The sequence below is a fragment of the Caretta caretta genome, chromosome 4, assembly GCF_965140235.1.
Source record: "Caretta caretta isolate rCarCar2 chromosome 4, rCarCar1.hap1, whole genome shotgun sequence".
NCBI classification, from domain to species: domain Eukaryota; kingdom Metazoa; phylum Chordata; order Testudines; family Cheloniidae; genus Caretta; species Caretta caretta.
This window is the reverse complement of record NC_134209.1, coordinates 91,569,764-91,584,814: the sequence shown is the minus strand read 5'-3', so window position 1 is coordinate 91,584,814 and position 15,051 is coordinate 91,569,764. Positions and strand designations below refer to the sequence as shown.

Below are 15,051 nucleotides of genomic sequence, written 5' to 3'. Positions count from 1 at the left end.
TGTATTTGTAGTAATCAAAACTTTTTTCAAATGCATAAAAAATGTACATAGTAGATGGTATCCTCTCTCTTCATCCTTGTCTTCAATTGTAAATTCTGTGCAGCAGAGATTGTGTTTGTACAGCACCTAGCACAATGGGACCTTGATCCCGATTGGGGACTCTGGACACTACAGTAGTATAGGTATTTATTAATAATGATGATGAATACAAATAAATATTGATGAGTAATGCAAAAAGTTCATTTCAGATAAACATCCACAAGTTTTGGTCCTCATCCAGCGCTAATCTGCAAGATCAGTTTCAGAGGAAAGAGCTTCAATTACTTTCAGCTACTTTCATCTCAACTTCCATTCCCATCTAAAACCAAAAAGTTCTGAATCATGTTAATGAAGCTGTTTAAAATGTCTGGGAAAATTTGGGATCAGTTTGGTGCAAGTTTTAAGCAATGTTATGTTCATATTTTATCCAAATTTGTGTGGTTTTCTCAACTTTTAAAATGTGATAAATTTTAGTGAATAATCTAGGAAATTATGTTCGTTTGTGTTTTCGTGGAATTGTTTAGTATGTGATCTGAATCTAAAGAATGAGGACTATTGAAAACTAAATTCAGACTACTGGCTCTGAAGAGTCTCGGGTATATCTGGTCCTTACAGAACCCATTATATTTAGGTATTGTTGACTGTGATTATAGAATGCACATGTTGTGCTGAATGTCTGTAGTAATGCAAAATCTATTCCTAAATGTTTCTTAAACCAAGGACGACCTCTAGAAGTGTGATTACATGTCAGTTACTAAAAATTAGTTGGGCTATATTTTTAAATGAACTTTGAATCCAATCATTTTTAAAAAATTGATATGTGCAATGACAAAGCATTTAAGAAGACCATAATTTTTCTATATGATTTCAGCCCACCTTATACTTTTCGATACAGAGAAAAGTGGATCCTGCAGCATATAAAGCCATGTGAAAATTCTATTTCCAGTTCACTGGGTCATCTTTGAAATGATATAGCATGAAATGTTTAACATTTCACTGACCTAGCTTTGTGCCCAGGAAGAGGCGCCATGGGGACAAGACGATTCCTTTTCTAGCTACCACAAACTAATGCTACATAACTCTAATTCTGGCTGCAGTCTTGAAACCTATTAAGTGAGTGGTTTAAAAGTAGTTGTCACTTAAGATGGAATTTACGTTGACAAGTTAAAAATATTTCAGGGTAGCACTGCATTCCATCTTTCAAGGGTTATGCAATAGCTACTGTTAAAGCAATGAAAAGGCATTAGGCCTTTGTGAAAAGAACGGTTCTTAAAATTAATTTAGAACAGCCAGCAAATGATGGCTCTTTCAGCTACATTTACGAAGAGTTTCCAGCTTTAATTGACATTGATACTTCGGTGAGTAATTGGAGGAAATTCTGTGGGTTTTTATATGCGGATGAAAATTTTCTTTTTAGATTTTATATATTTCCACTTTTAATCAATCTCAACCACAATGTAGCAAATTATGCAAAAGTGAATAGAAAGTCCTGGATTGGTATTTTAAATGGAAAGATATAACTGAAATTTTATGGAGCTCTTTTAAAAATGGTATAAATTCTCTTGTGAAATATCATTGAACCTGTAGTCTGCAGTGCATAGGACATTAATCATGATAGTCTGATTTTTATGGGGCTCATCATTGGGTCACTAATTTAATGAATGGTCCCAGTCGATATCCGTGGAAAATGTCACACTTTTTTCCAGTGCAAAAGTTTAACAGATTGACCTATTTGTTTTCACAGACCTCCTTATATCACCCTTCTCCAGACAAAGGCCTGGACAGACCTTCTAGGTAAGAAACATGATGTGTCCTTGCAGTAGACAAGCTGACCAGTCTCACAGAGGCTAGAGGCCTGTTGAGCATCCTGAAGTAAATGGGAGTTGAGGGCACTCTTCACTTGCATAGCACTTCTTGGGATCCAGCCTACAGCATCCCACATATGAGATAATGACAAAATATTGAGTGTGGGTTCTTTTGAGATTTGCAGTTCTTCCTTTTGTTTTAGAAGAAGATATTGCCTGCTATTCAGAATGTCACCCAATCCTTCAAACCCCTCCACTGGCATCCCTCATTAATCCCGTCTGTATTAATGTGTAGCCTCTATCCCTCATTTTCAATGCACTGCATACAGTACTCAACCTCTCCCAACATCTTTGTGCTCATTTTTTATTACGCCTCTTCTTTGTTCCACCCAAGCATCCAACCTCACTTCTATCTTCATATCATTCTCCTATTCTCATTTTTGTGCTTGGAACTCTCATCCCAGCGTGCAAAATTACCAGACTCTCTTCATTCAAATCCCTCTTTAAAACTCCTGTATTTCACAACACCTACTTGTGTTAACCCTTAAATTAAATCTATTACCTAATTTAAAAATGAAAAAAGAATAACCCTGCAACACCTTAAATTAACTTTCTCCTCATCATGCAAAACAATCTGTGGCTGTTTGATACATTTGTCTATTTAGGCGGTGACACTGGATCCCGAAACAAGATCCCTGTGCTCTTGAGTGCATGAGATCCCATTCTTTTCTACTGACCTTTTTCAAGGGTTTCCTCTAATCTGTCCTTTCTTAGGCCTACCCCATGACTGCTCTTTATTTCCTGTATAACAGCTCAGCTTTCTAAGCATTGTCTATACTTAAAATGGCTTTGCCAGTATAAATATACTGGACAACTATACTGGCAAACCCCCCTAGTGTAGACACAGCTTAGTCCAGCAAAAGAGTTCTTTCGATAGTATAGTTTAAACCAGTTCCCTGAGCAGAATAAGGCATATGGATAAAAGGACTTTTTTGCCAGTATAACTGTGTCTACATTAGAGTTTTTGCCGGTGTAGCTATGTGAGTGGAGTGTGGGATATTTTTTTTTCACACTCCCAAATGAGATAGCTATGCCAGCAAATTTTTCTAGTGTAGCCACACCATAGAGACCAAATATATAGAGGGCTTGCCAAAATGTGTAGGAAAGAGCAAAGATGTGAGGTGCCGACAGGTCTGCACTGGGTCTAAGGCTCGTGTGGAAGATGATGATAACATGACGTCTCTTGTGGATGATAATGTCTCATGTCCTTACCACTGCTCCTGACCTAAAGGAACTCCGCAATCCCCTCATCCCTTCCCAGCATTCAGCCTGGGAAAGTTTTGCTGGCTGTAGCTGTACTCAGCTCCATGAGGCTGGAACAGATGGCCAGGTACAAGTCACTGGCTCTGAAACCTGAAGCTTTCCTGGCAGGGCAGGATTGTGCTATTCACATGGGAACCTTGATTACTGCTGCTGCAATCACTGCACCTTGGTGCTCCTCATTGCTAACAGCAAAAGTGAAGGGTGGCTGCAGGGCTTGGAACAAATCATGGGGGAGAGTGATAGAGCAAAGAGCACAGTTCAGGCAAGGAGCCTGTGTAGGGTGACCATATGTCCTGTTTTGGCCGGGACAGTCCCTTTTTTAAGCCCTGTCCCGGCCGTCCCGACTTTTTTGGCAAAAGTGGACATTCGTCCCGTTGGCTTTTGCCAAATTGATCAGTTGGCAAGAGCAAACGGGACAAATGTCCACTTTTGTCAAAAAAGTGGGTTGTGGAGGAATGTGTGGGGTGGGGGACGGACTAGCGGCAATGCCAGTCACCACAGGAAGGGGGAGACAGGGCTCGGGCAAGCAGCGGCGCCAGCCCCAGTCTCACACGGGGGAAGGGGGAGGGGAGAGCAGGCAGAGCTCAGCTGGTGGCCCCAGCCGTGGGGAAATATGGTCACCCTCTCTAGTATGTGCGTCGCTGATCGACAGGCCCCGCCTGCCCCCCGTCCTGCACCTGCAGGCAGGGGGTCTTGGGTAACGGGCTTGTGCCATTCCCTTGGAAGGGAGGGGCAGGGGGAAGAGCTCAAGCCTGCACGACATGGTATCCTGTTTTCCCTTTGGGAAATTTGGTCGCCTCAAGCCTGTGTAGCATGGGGACTGGTCATTTGCAGGTGCTGAAGCCTAGAGGCTGTCTTAGACAGTTATCCCAAGCAAGGCCAGAGTCACTTACACAGCCCAGGAACTGCCTACTGCTGCTTCAGTGCCAACAGCAGCTCAGTCCTCTGCTTACTGGTTCTGAACAGGCATTGCAAACCAAGTGTGAGACAATGCAAGGGGTGGGGACAAAGAGAGACACCGAGTGAGACCAGAGCAAGCCAACATGCCCACCAACATGCAGCAGAGGGAGGAGCTTTCTTTGGACAGAATCAAGGGACATACACCCACATCCCCTGTTGAAAGCTAACATTTCCACCATTGTATAAGATGAAGGACTGGGTTGCGGTCAGAGAGTGGACATAGCTGTTTTGCCACCTATAGCACACAGGGCAGCCTCCCAGCACCAAGAGATGCTGTGGGGGCAAAGCTGCCCATGCCCCTGGCAGAGCAGCAAAGCCTGGGAAGAAGCAAACTACCAAAACTAGAGACTGAAATTTTTAAACAAAGTCCCTCAGTCAAAACATGGCCTTCTGTGCAAAAATTTGTCAACAATGTTGAAAGTTTGTTCACAGAAAATGTAATGTAGTGTCTCTTAAAATAACCTTGAAAATGTTTACGGAAATGTCTTAGTAAACATTTTGATCATGTTGATAAAGTTTTAGATAAAAAATATCAGGGAGGAAAGTGAAAAATTTTGGATAAACAAAAGAAGGGGTCAAACCTTTTCAAAACCTTTAAAGATGAAATGGCTTCAAAATTCTGAAATTTTTCCTGAAAATAGATTTTCATTTTTTTGTCAGCTTTAGTACAAATGGGGCTTCATTCTGCAAAGTATGCAGTTCTTGGGGGAGCTGCGAACAGTGTCTTCATATATTTTTAGTCTATTCATTCACGCAGTGTTGGAACTGTTAAGTGGGTCACAGCTAAGGGGCCTGCTTATTGATCCCTGAAGAGAAAGTATTCAAATGAGCCCTGCTCACAGGGTTTGGACTGGCACTAATATTGATTATTTCTTTAGTTCTGCAAGTGACTACAGAAAAAGGAGGAAGTCGGAGCCTGCTGTAAGTCATCAGAGGGTGCACAGTGATCAAAATGCAAACAGGACTAGCCTGGGCCATGCAGATATGCAGGGCACATACACTACCCTTAGAAAACCTTTAACTAGCTCTTCTCCTTCTTCTCCATCAAGAGCAAAAGGTAAGAGACAAGCAGATTAGCGAACAGACAATAACCTTGTTAATACTGAGTTCTTATTGCATACGGTATTAAATGTTAGTAATAACTGCCAGATACTATATGCTGTTGCTCAGACACAGTTCACTGAAGAAAAAACAACAGCCTTTAGTTTCTAATGAAAGGCTAACCTGTTTGTTCTTGACTCTATTATTTCAGGCTGATTCAAACCTGGATTTATTTTTCCTATGTAGTATCTACTCTATATGTATTCAAAGAAAATCAGTCAAAAGAGAATGTGATTTATAAAATTTTACATAATTTCATAAAGTTACATTTCATACATTGCTTTCTTGCCAGCATTTATGAGATTATTTGTAATTTTTAAAACTCTTCTAGTATGCCCAGAACGTGAAGTAAGAGAAACAGCATTAAAGATCACTGCCATGCAAATAAATCCTTAAAACTTTCCTTTCCTCCTTCAAACCTACATCTGATTCTTGGCAGCTGATAAGTTCTAGGAATCTAATTCAAAAAAGAAAGTGCCCCAGTATGAAATGAGATGATGGATTTTGTCAAAAATTCAAGTTAATGGGTAAGATACAACCCATATAGTTTCTGATTCTTATGTAAGATGATTCTTTTTTAATTGCCAGTCACTCAAACCTCTCCTTCTTATATGTCTAGTATTTCTTACCTGCAAACGGGTTTTGTTTCTTTAAAGTAAGACAAAAGGTTTCAAGGTATTAGTGATTTTTTACATTGGGAGTGCATATATAGTTCTGTACCTCCCCCATGATCCTCTTATTATTTTTCATTTATTTGCATTATAGTAGTGGCTAACATTTCCAATCAGAGCCTCATTGTGCTAGGCACTGTATAAACTTGTAAAAGCCCATGAGAGCTTACAGCTTAGGTTACAACAGAACATAACAAGTGGACAAGGCAAACAATAGTAGGGAAGATGTTGGAGGATGAGTAATAGGAAAACAAGCATAGCTAATCACAGCAAGCATTAAGGTACGAGTATTCTCTGTATTGCGGGATGGATCACTGTAGAGCATTTTCCACAAAATTGAGTATTATTTATATGGGTATCCAGCCTGGAGCAACACAATATTCCATTCTCTCATAAATAAATAATACCCTACTAAAATATTACATTTCTTGAAGTCAAATACTCTTTCAAGTAAAAAGTGTGTTATAAGATTTTTGATCAACATATCATTTCAGATTGTCTCTTTAAAAGGCATATGAAGTTAATGTATTTTAGGTAAAAATAATGAGTGGAGAGAAGTCTGAACCAAAACCCTAGATCCAAACATCCTGAACTCTGCAAATGTTTGAAATCCAGATCCAGATTGTAATTTTGCAGGTGATTTCTGTTTTGTTCAAATTTGACCAACCCAGACTATGGGCTCTTTGAAATCTGTATCCTGAACTGAATTTTGTAGCATTTCTGTTGTGAAAAGTGACTCTGACTTGACTCTCAGTGACTTCAAGATCAAATGTGCTCAGGTTAGAAGTAAAAGTATGGCTTTTCTAACTTTCAGCCCTGAAAATTCAACCCTGTATCTGAAAAACAAGTTGAATTCTTTGGTTCTTGCACATCATCCCCAGATTCTGCAGGCTAAATTATATCTTCAATTACACCAGTGCAATGCACCCTATTGTTTTTAGATTATGCCCCCAGTGACACCTGTGTAAACCCATTTCCTTCATTGTGGTTTGATGGGTGTAAATGACTGGCCTTTCAGCTTGGGGAGAGATTTTCAAAAGCACCTACACCATCTAGGTGCACAAATTCCATTGACTTTTATTTATAAGTCCTTGGGCATTTTGAAAATATCTCATTTGGAATTTAGCTATCATTTCTGCTAATAATGCAAATGAAGTAGAATCCAGCACATTTCTTCTGTTGGTCTTGTGAGTGTAAGAGGAGTAAAAAATAGTAAAAACATTTTACCTACAGCAAATAGGGATGTAGATGTGTTGAATAAGATGTGTTGAGTAAGTAGGAGCCATTGTTACAGAGAGGCTGCTCTTAATAGCAAAGAAGCAGGTTTTCTAACAAGGCATGAGTTATGAAGTTGCACTGTGGAGTTCTACATTTAAGTTGTTAATACAGTGAACCTTTTGCGGGACAAGTAACCTTAATGCACATCAGAAAGCTTAAGAGCAGGTTAGCATCTCAAAGTAGTTGTGACATAGTGTCATGTGGATTGCCCACATTTGGGATTCAAGATCAGTTCATTACTTGGGCAAGAGCACTGCAGAGTGAACCTGGCAGCCAGCTGGGGAGCAACACTGATGGGTTCCAGAGACACCCATATCCAGCTTCACTCAGAAGGACAGTCAGCTAAGTAGGGGAAATAAAAGGAAAAATGGTTGGAACTTTGGGAGGCTTTCTGCAGGAAACATACCCACAAGTACACAGAGAAATGTGTCTAATGAGGCTGCTGCATTGTTCACATATTATGCTGTTGTAGTGTTCCTTCCTAGTCCATTCAAGATCCATTCATCACATCGTTTTACCACACATATGCTACCTGAGAGACAAGAAATCTCCCATCCATTCCTATACAGAGATTTTTCTTAGTCATCTTAGTTAAATATGCAGCTGCGGTAAACGGTTTTCATACACAACATTTTTTCCCTGGACCAAACACAACTGTGTGCAAAAGTCAAAATCCAAGTGTACAACAGGAACTTTTTGTCAAACATAAATTTACATTTGCTCATTTTTGGCATTTGTTTTTGATGTTATTCTTTAACATCTATATTTTGGTAGTACCTAAAGGCCAGACCAGATTGAAAGCCACAGTGGTAGGTGCTGTACAAACAATAGATTATGGTTCCTGTCCCTGAGATGGGCCTGAGACAAAGTTCAGTTCTGCCTCTGGATTCATGCTTTCCCAGAAGTAGGGTGTCTTCAGATCCAGACTTTTGGTTTGGCCCCATCTCTACATCTTTTGTATTGTCTTTCTACCAGCTTCAGAACCAATGGTACCTTTTTATATGTGGCACTTTTAATGTAAAGATGTGCACTGTCTTAACACTCTAGTATTTAAATGTGTTTTATTATTAATATAAACGTATGGCACTGAATCCTTTCTGATGTTTAAATTATATAAAGTAAATTTTTACAGTTGGAAAATTAAGTAATTGTTTAGCATGGATTATTTGCTTTTCTCTTCTAATCTTTAGCAATGTGTATGCTGTACTTGATTGCTAGATTAGATACAGTAACTGCTTTCTCTTTTCTGTTCTTTCTGATATTTACTGACATTATTTCCACCTTTTTGAACCTGTTAATTTCTGGCAATGTCTCTTTTTTACCATGCTGCTCAATGGATTATAAAGGTGGAGATATTAGCCAAGTGTATCCATCCCTTTTCAGTTATTCAGTGTACAATCACAACACTTCAAATGAATTAGATTATTGTAGCACTTATAGACAGCATTTGGCTGTTCCAAGTGATTCAAGAAGGGCAATCCATTATAAGAATGGCTGGCAAATGACTCGTCAGAACGCAGAAGTCTGGAGCAGCACAGAAGAAACTGCCTCTCCTAAGCGAAAATCTCGTAGCTGTGATGATCTGTTAACAGATGATCACGATAGCTTCCCTGATGCACAAGCCAAGTCTGAAAGTATGGTATCTCTCATTTGCGAGGAGGATTCCAAAGGCTCATTGACCTGGGCCTCTCCATATGTTCCTGAGAGCCACAGTACTAGTCAGTCAAGAATTCGTCATAGATCTGCACATGATACCCCAGGGTTCCTAAAAATGTACAAGAAGATGCACCGCATCAATCGCAAGGACTTGATGAATTCTGAGGTGATTTGTTCTGTAAAGTCCAGAATATTACAGTATGAAAAAGAACAGCACAAAGGCATCCTTCAGGGCTGGAGAGAGTCTTCTACTGAAGAGGTGCCCAGGGACATGGTGCCTACCAGGATATCTGAATTTGAAAAATTAATTCAAAAATCAAAATCAATGCCGAATTTAGGTGATGAAACATTATCAACAGTAACACTAGAGCCTCCTAAAAATGGCTTATGTTCAAAGCGGCGATTTTCTATCGAGTCCCTGTTGGAGGAGGAAAATCAAGGTAGACACACCATTCAAGTACAACGCAACTGCAAGCCTAAAACTCTGGTGCCAATTCATATTGAAGTGACCAGTGATGACCCACAAAGATCACATCTGGAGTTTTCTGACAGTGATCAAGATGGAGTGGTCTCAGACCTCAGTGACTTTATCCAGATAGAAGGTTCATCCTTTTGTAGTGAAAGTGACTTTGACCACTTTTCCTTTACATCTTCTGAGAGTTTTTATGGATCAGGCCACCATCACCATCATCACCACCATCACCACAAGCATCTCATCAGCTCCTGCAAGGGGCGATGCCCAGCATCCTACACCCGCTTCACCACCATGTTAAAACATGAAAGGGCTAAACAGGAAAGTACTGAAGATCCAAGGAGACAAGAAGCAGAATCTGGCCTCTCTAAGATAGCATTCCTAGTCAGTCCAGTGCCTTTCCGGAGGAAAAAAAGTTCAGCCCCTAAAAAACAGTCTGAGAAGACTAAATGTAAATCATCTGTGTTCAACGCACTAGATTCTGCTCTTAAAGATATCTGTGACCAAATTAAAGCAGAAAAGAGAAGGGGAAGCTTGCCCGACAACAGTATATTACACAGACTTATTACTGAATTGCTTCCAGACATACCTGAAAGGAATTCATCACTTAAAACTCTTAGAAAAAGTCCCATGCACCAGCCTTTTCATCCACTGCCTCAAGATGGTGCCATTCATTGTCCACTGTACCAAAATGATTGTGGAAGACTACCTCTTAGTGCCTCTTTTCAGGACATGGATACAACCAACAACAACAAGCAAGACAATGATAGTGCACTGTGTTTCCAAGGTGGATTACCTTCCTTTTCTTTATTCTTGTGATTGAATCATCCACCCTTGTTCCTTTCATTTCCAACCCTTTGTCATTTCATTTTTGAGTATTTATTTATGCAGTTTAGAATAAGTGTTTATAAAAGGCATGATGAAAGGGTATTATTTTTACATAACTATACGTGATAAATAATATAAAATGGATAGAGTGTCTATCCACAACAATGTAGTAATCTGGTTATAAAATGGTGACAGCATTATTTTACACTTAGGTGATCAATACAGCAAAGTAATATAATGCAGTAAAATAAAAAAATTAAGGGAGAATCCCTTTTTTCAATAATTGGAGCCTTACAAGGACACAGGTTTTCTGATAATTAAAGGGCTTCATGGTATAATAAATATATGCATCATAATGTGATGACCACTGGGGAAAAAATGGAGCAGCTCTTCCATTTTGTTTATAATAACAAATGTGCACTTCACATTAATAATATTAAGAAATAATGTCATACTGACAGTATTTTTATGTACAACAGATGAAAATCTGAATGTTTTGTAATGAATTCTGTCCATTTTATAAAATTGTATTCAGTTCTGTCACAAAATTATGCTACCTTTGAGCAATGCAACTTTTTTGTGAATAGACCTCCAGGCTATTTATAGTGAAGGTTCCATTTCCACTGCTCAAATGATACACTTTGCAATTTCCATGGCAGCAAAATTATTGAATGTAAAATGTCTCCATTAAATTTTGAGAGAGACACTATCCCTTCAAAATGGCAAACAGAAAACAAAAAATAATCAAAACTTGAAGGATACTGTCAAGCTGAATACGAGTAGAAACTGATCTCTCTTGACAGGGATCCTGTTTTAAAGTTCATACCATGAGGAGTTTATTGTTCCATTTCTCTCCCTCTTTTTTTTTTAATCATTGCTTGAATTTAAAATATTTTTAAAAGTTTGACCGTGATTGTCACAGTAAGCAAAACACTGTAATTGCATGTGTGCACAGACTGGCAGACTCCAAGAGTTGAATGTCTTTTGTAAAGACATTTCAAACCTGAGTTTTTTATTTTAAAAAGTGATCAGACTACTCAAGGTAAGAATGTCAAAATGGACTGCCAAAGAATTCTGGGTTTAGACATACCCTCTTTAAAGGTGTCTCTTCAGTTATTATGATGATCGCTTTATAAGGCTTTTCCTGAAATCATGTAACTGAAGAAGGGGGAAATCTATGGCTTTTATATCAATTGTGGAGTATACTCCTCTTATTTTTTCTTTAATGTTCTTGTCCTGTGCTGAAATTTTTGCTAGTGCCACATTTGCCAAAAAATATCAAGTGAATTCTGCAAGACTGCTGCTGTGTTATCTTAATGAGTTAAATAAAATACACAATGGAGTCAACAAAACCTCTCTCGCAAAACATCATTAGTTTCATCAGTTATGGTTTTGAAATGTCTTTAATTATTTACTGGCATTGAATCACAATGAGTCATCATAAAAAGAACCAGAAATGTGTATAAAAGGCTTTAGATTCAGCTTTTATTTGTATTTGCAAAAATTGGAAGTAACTCCTTTGACGTCACTGGGTTTACCCCAGATTTACAGTGAAGTAAGTGAGAGCATAATCTGTCCCTATTTTTCAAACCTGCCCCAAACAGGTTTTCTTCTAGAAATAATGATCTCGGGAACTCTACCATTGTGTGTCCTGTATTTTTGCAATCCACATTATTTTTAGCTGATCTATATGTTTTATTTGAAATGCACTTTTCAGAATGTATTGATATTGAAATTCTACACTTCGGATTATCAGCAAAATGCTGCCCTTTGCTGTGCTGATGTGCAAGGGTAGAGAGAGCGGGATCTCTCCCCAGGACTCGAGAGCAGTAGGAGGTATTACAACTAGCCCTCTTGTCCATCCATCATATCTGCAATGGGACGTGGACTGCAGTGAGAGGGGCATGTCCAGCAGCCCAGCCAGCTAGCAAGCATGTACTGTTCTCCTTGCTCTGAGAAGCAGCAAAGTACAGTCTCTCCATAGTGTTTCAGTCCCCATTTAGAATCCTGCCCTAGTCAACAGGATCTCATATCAAACATGACCTACCAAATATTGTCTCTCCCCTCCCTCATAATATTTATAGATTTAAATTATAGCTTGTCTTTCATACATGTGATATAGGTGAAGAAGGGACAGGAAGCACCCTAGAATACCAGGGCAGGAACAGGACAACATATTGGCTGACAACTGACTAACCCACTATAAGGGTGTCTTCAGCATCTGGAGGTACGATCAGCCCTCCAGCAGCTTGGCCCTTACAGAGCGCACACCACTCCATTTTGGAGCAGCAGTAAGGAGTAACTGCGAGCATGCCACCTCTAACCCCTCCAGCCATTTTCCCTGCCCAGGTAGAATGGCTCAGTAAACCTCCCATTGGCTACTACTGCTTTGCTCCCCCTTCAGACACACACATTCACACAAACACAAAGGTGACTCAAGGACAGTTTAGCGCCCATTGTATGGACTGGATAGAAAGTCCCACTAATACTGATAGACGTGTGCAATTCCAACACAGAAAAGCTATTTTGTGTAACTGCTTGGGTTGCTTAAATAAAATGACCACCAATCCAAACCTTAACAGATAGGAAATTCACACTTAAAAAATAACCATTGTGTATAATGGCTTTGGTGATAATGCAGGACCTGATATGATGAAGATGGAAATATTGCAGTGACACTCAGTTCCTTAATATATAGTATACAGTGCATGTTAGCAGGATATTCCATTGGCCTCATACCCAAGCCGATAATAACCAAAGCATTATGCTAATATGTGCTTCGTTCCATGCTATATATTGTGGGACCAGTTGTGTTTCTGTGAGGCACAGCTGCACTGAAAGGAAGGGAAGAGAACACCTGTGCCGGGGTCTCTGGTGTCATGCCATAAAGAATCATAGAAGGCCTTCTTATAACTTAGAACAAGGAGCTTTAGTGAAATAAACTAAACTATGTTATTCCTTAAGATGCAGTGTTTGCTCTGCTCCACTGCAGAGTTTCTGCCCAGAACCTTCCCAGCACCCTTCCTACGTGGCTTACTACTACAGTTTTAAAGATATAGTGCATATATCCCAACACCTGGAGACTGTATGCCTGTGCAGGAAACATAGGCCCTCATTCAGGAAAGTACCCCTAATCCAGGAAAGCACTTATACATGTTTAAGGGCTTTCCGGAATTGTGGCCACAACGTACCTGCTGCTGTTAGCAACCTTACGATGAGTAATTAATACACTTTTCCACTCCCCATCACTGCTCTACAAACCTCCATCAGTCACCTCAGATCTATGCTTTTTAGAGTGCAGTATACCAGAGAGCATTGAGATCTCTGTTTTTTCTGTAAGAGTCAAAGAAGTTTGACCCCAAAGTGATGAATTAAATGCTTTCAGTTCTGTGTTCCCAGTAGTACTTCTTGACAGAGGGATAGGCTGGGTAGGAACGGATCATGTGAACTGAGAAAAGAGAAGCAAACATTATTATTGTTCTCTTCACTGGCAGATGTCAATGTGGCACTAGGAAAATACAGTAGAGGAACTCTCATGAGTAAGAGGAGATGGTTCATTTAATCCACAAAATTTCAGTAGGCTTGAAATAATTCCCTTTATTTTAATTTCACACAAGCAGCACACAGGACCATATTGAGTGCAAGACTTTCATTTAAGAACTCTTCATTTTATTTTATTTTTTCAAAATTTATTAAAATAAATATGCATATAATGACAATAGCAAACTGTGCTTTACAGCAAATATGCCACGCAGCCTGGTGAGTAATGATTTATAGTCCATATCTTAACATAAAGAGTTATTTTATGACAATAACAGACTTAATTTTCCATGTGCAACCTAATGAATGCCTCAGGTAAAAGGGAAATCCATATTGCAGAAAAAAATCTTGTTCATCTTTCTCTCATTGTGGCATGCTTTAAACATTGTCCATGCATGTAATTATATGTTTACATTGTTATCACTCAGACATGTTTCTTGAACCCTTCTGAATTCTCAGTAGACTGATCAGATTTCCCTTCCTCCAGTTGCTCCATTAGATGTATAGTTTATGATGTTTAGGTAAGGTGTACAGTACCCACTGTTGCTTTTCCAGGTTATACATATTGGGTCCTCCATTTGCACCCAAGATGTATTTGTTTATGTTGATAGTGCAGGAACTATACTCCATCTCTCCTGTGGGTCAGATGAACATTTGTGTCTTTGTTTTTTTCTTTAAAAAGGATATTTTAATAATAATTTATGTCATGTAATTTTTCTGTTAAAGGGGGATGAATAGACCCAAGCTCTCCATTTTTAGGTGTAGTTTCCCTTTAAATAAAATTTAGCAGCACTGCAGAATTAACTTGCTTCCGACTTGAAATTTATGCAATGACATTTTATTTGCAGCAGACCAGGAGTCTCCTGGGAGCTATTCTTCTGCTTTGACTGATGTGGGTCGATATACTCCACGGGAGAGAAGAGGAATTCCAGACAGAGAGGTAGTTAAACAGGAATGAATAACTGAACAGCATCCAAAGCCAAAAGAGAATTTATGAGGCAATCCAATAACATTTACAAGATAAAGTTTTGTGTGATGCTAAGAAACTGTAACGATGATGATCACAGGAGCAGTTAGACAACCAGTCATTAAGAGAGGGTAATAGAAATTGTTTTTAATGTTGTATGAAGAACAACATTTAATGATTAGTACTTTAAGAGATTAAAACAATGTCAAACATTAAGATGAAATTGTATTTTCTGCTGACGTTTAAATGGACCAGGACACTCCTGCAGGGGGTCTGCTGATATTTTATGTCAGAAAGGACTGAGAGATGGCAGATGAGACAATAATCTATTCTAGAGGAAAATGGCAGTTCTAACTGTGAAGGCTCTGATGAAAACCAATGACTATGCAGGCTGATATCCTGAGTAACTGT

General features: G+C 39.1%; 1 protein-coding gene across 37 annotated transcripts in view; it reads left to right on the top strand.

The window, feature by feature from the left end:
* Positions 1–15,051, top strand: part of SORBS2 (sorbin and SH3 domain containing 2) — a 405,939-nt gene that overhangs the window by 357,345 nt on the left and 33,543 nt on the right. For 26 of the 37 annotated variants that reach the window (XM_048847985.2, XM_075127865.1, XM_075127864.1 and 23 more), the window contains 4 exons: positions 1,784–1,833; positions 5,006–5,184; positions 8,524–10,092; positions 14,522–14,613. In XM_048847985.2, the coding sequence (XP_048703942.1) occupies positions 1,784–1,833; positions 5,006–5,184; positions 8,524–10,092; positions 14,522–14,613 (1,890 nt within the window). The remainder of the gene's footprint in view (positions 1–1,783; positions 1,834–5,005; positions 5,185–8,523; positions 10,093–14,521; positions 14,614–15,051) is intronic. The other 11 variants (XM_048848007.2, XM_048848006.2, XM_075127874.1 and 8 more) reach the window with 3 other exon arrangements.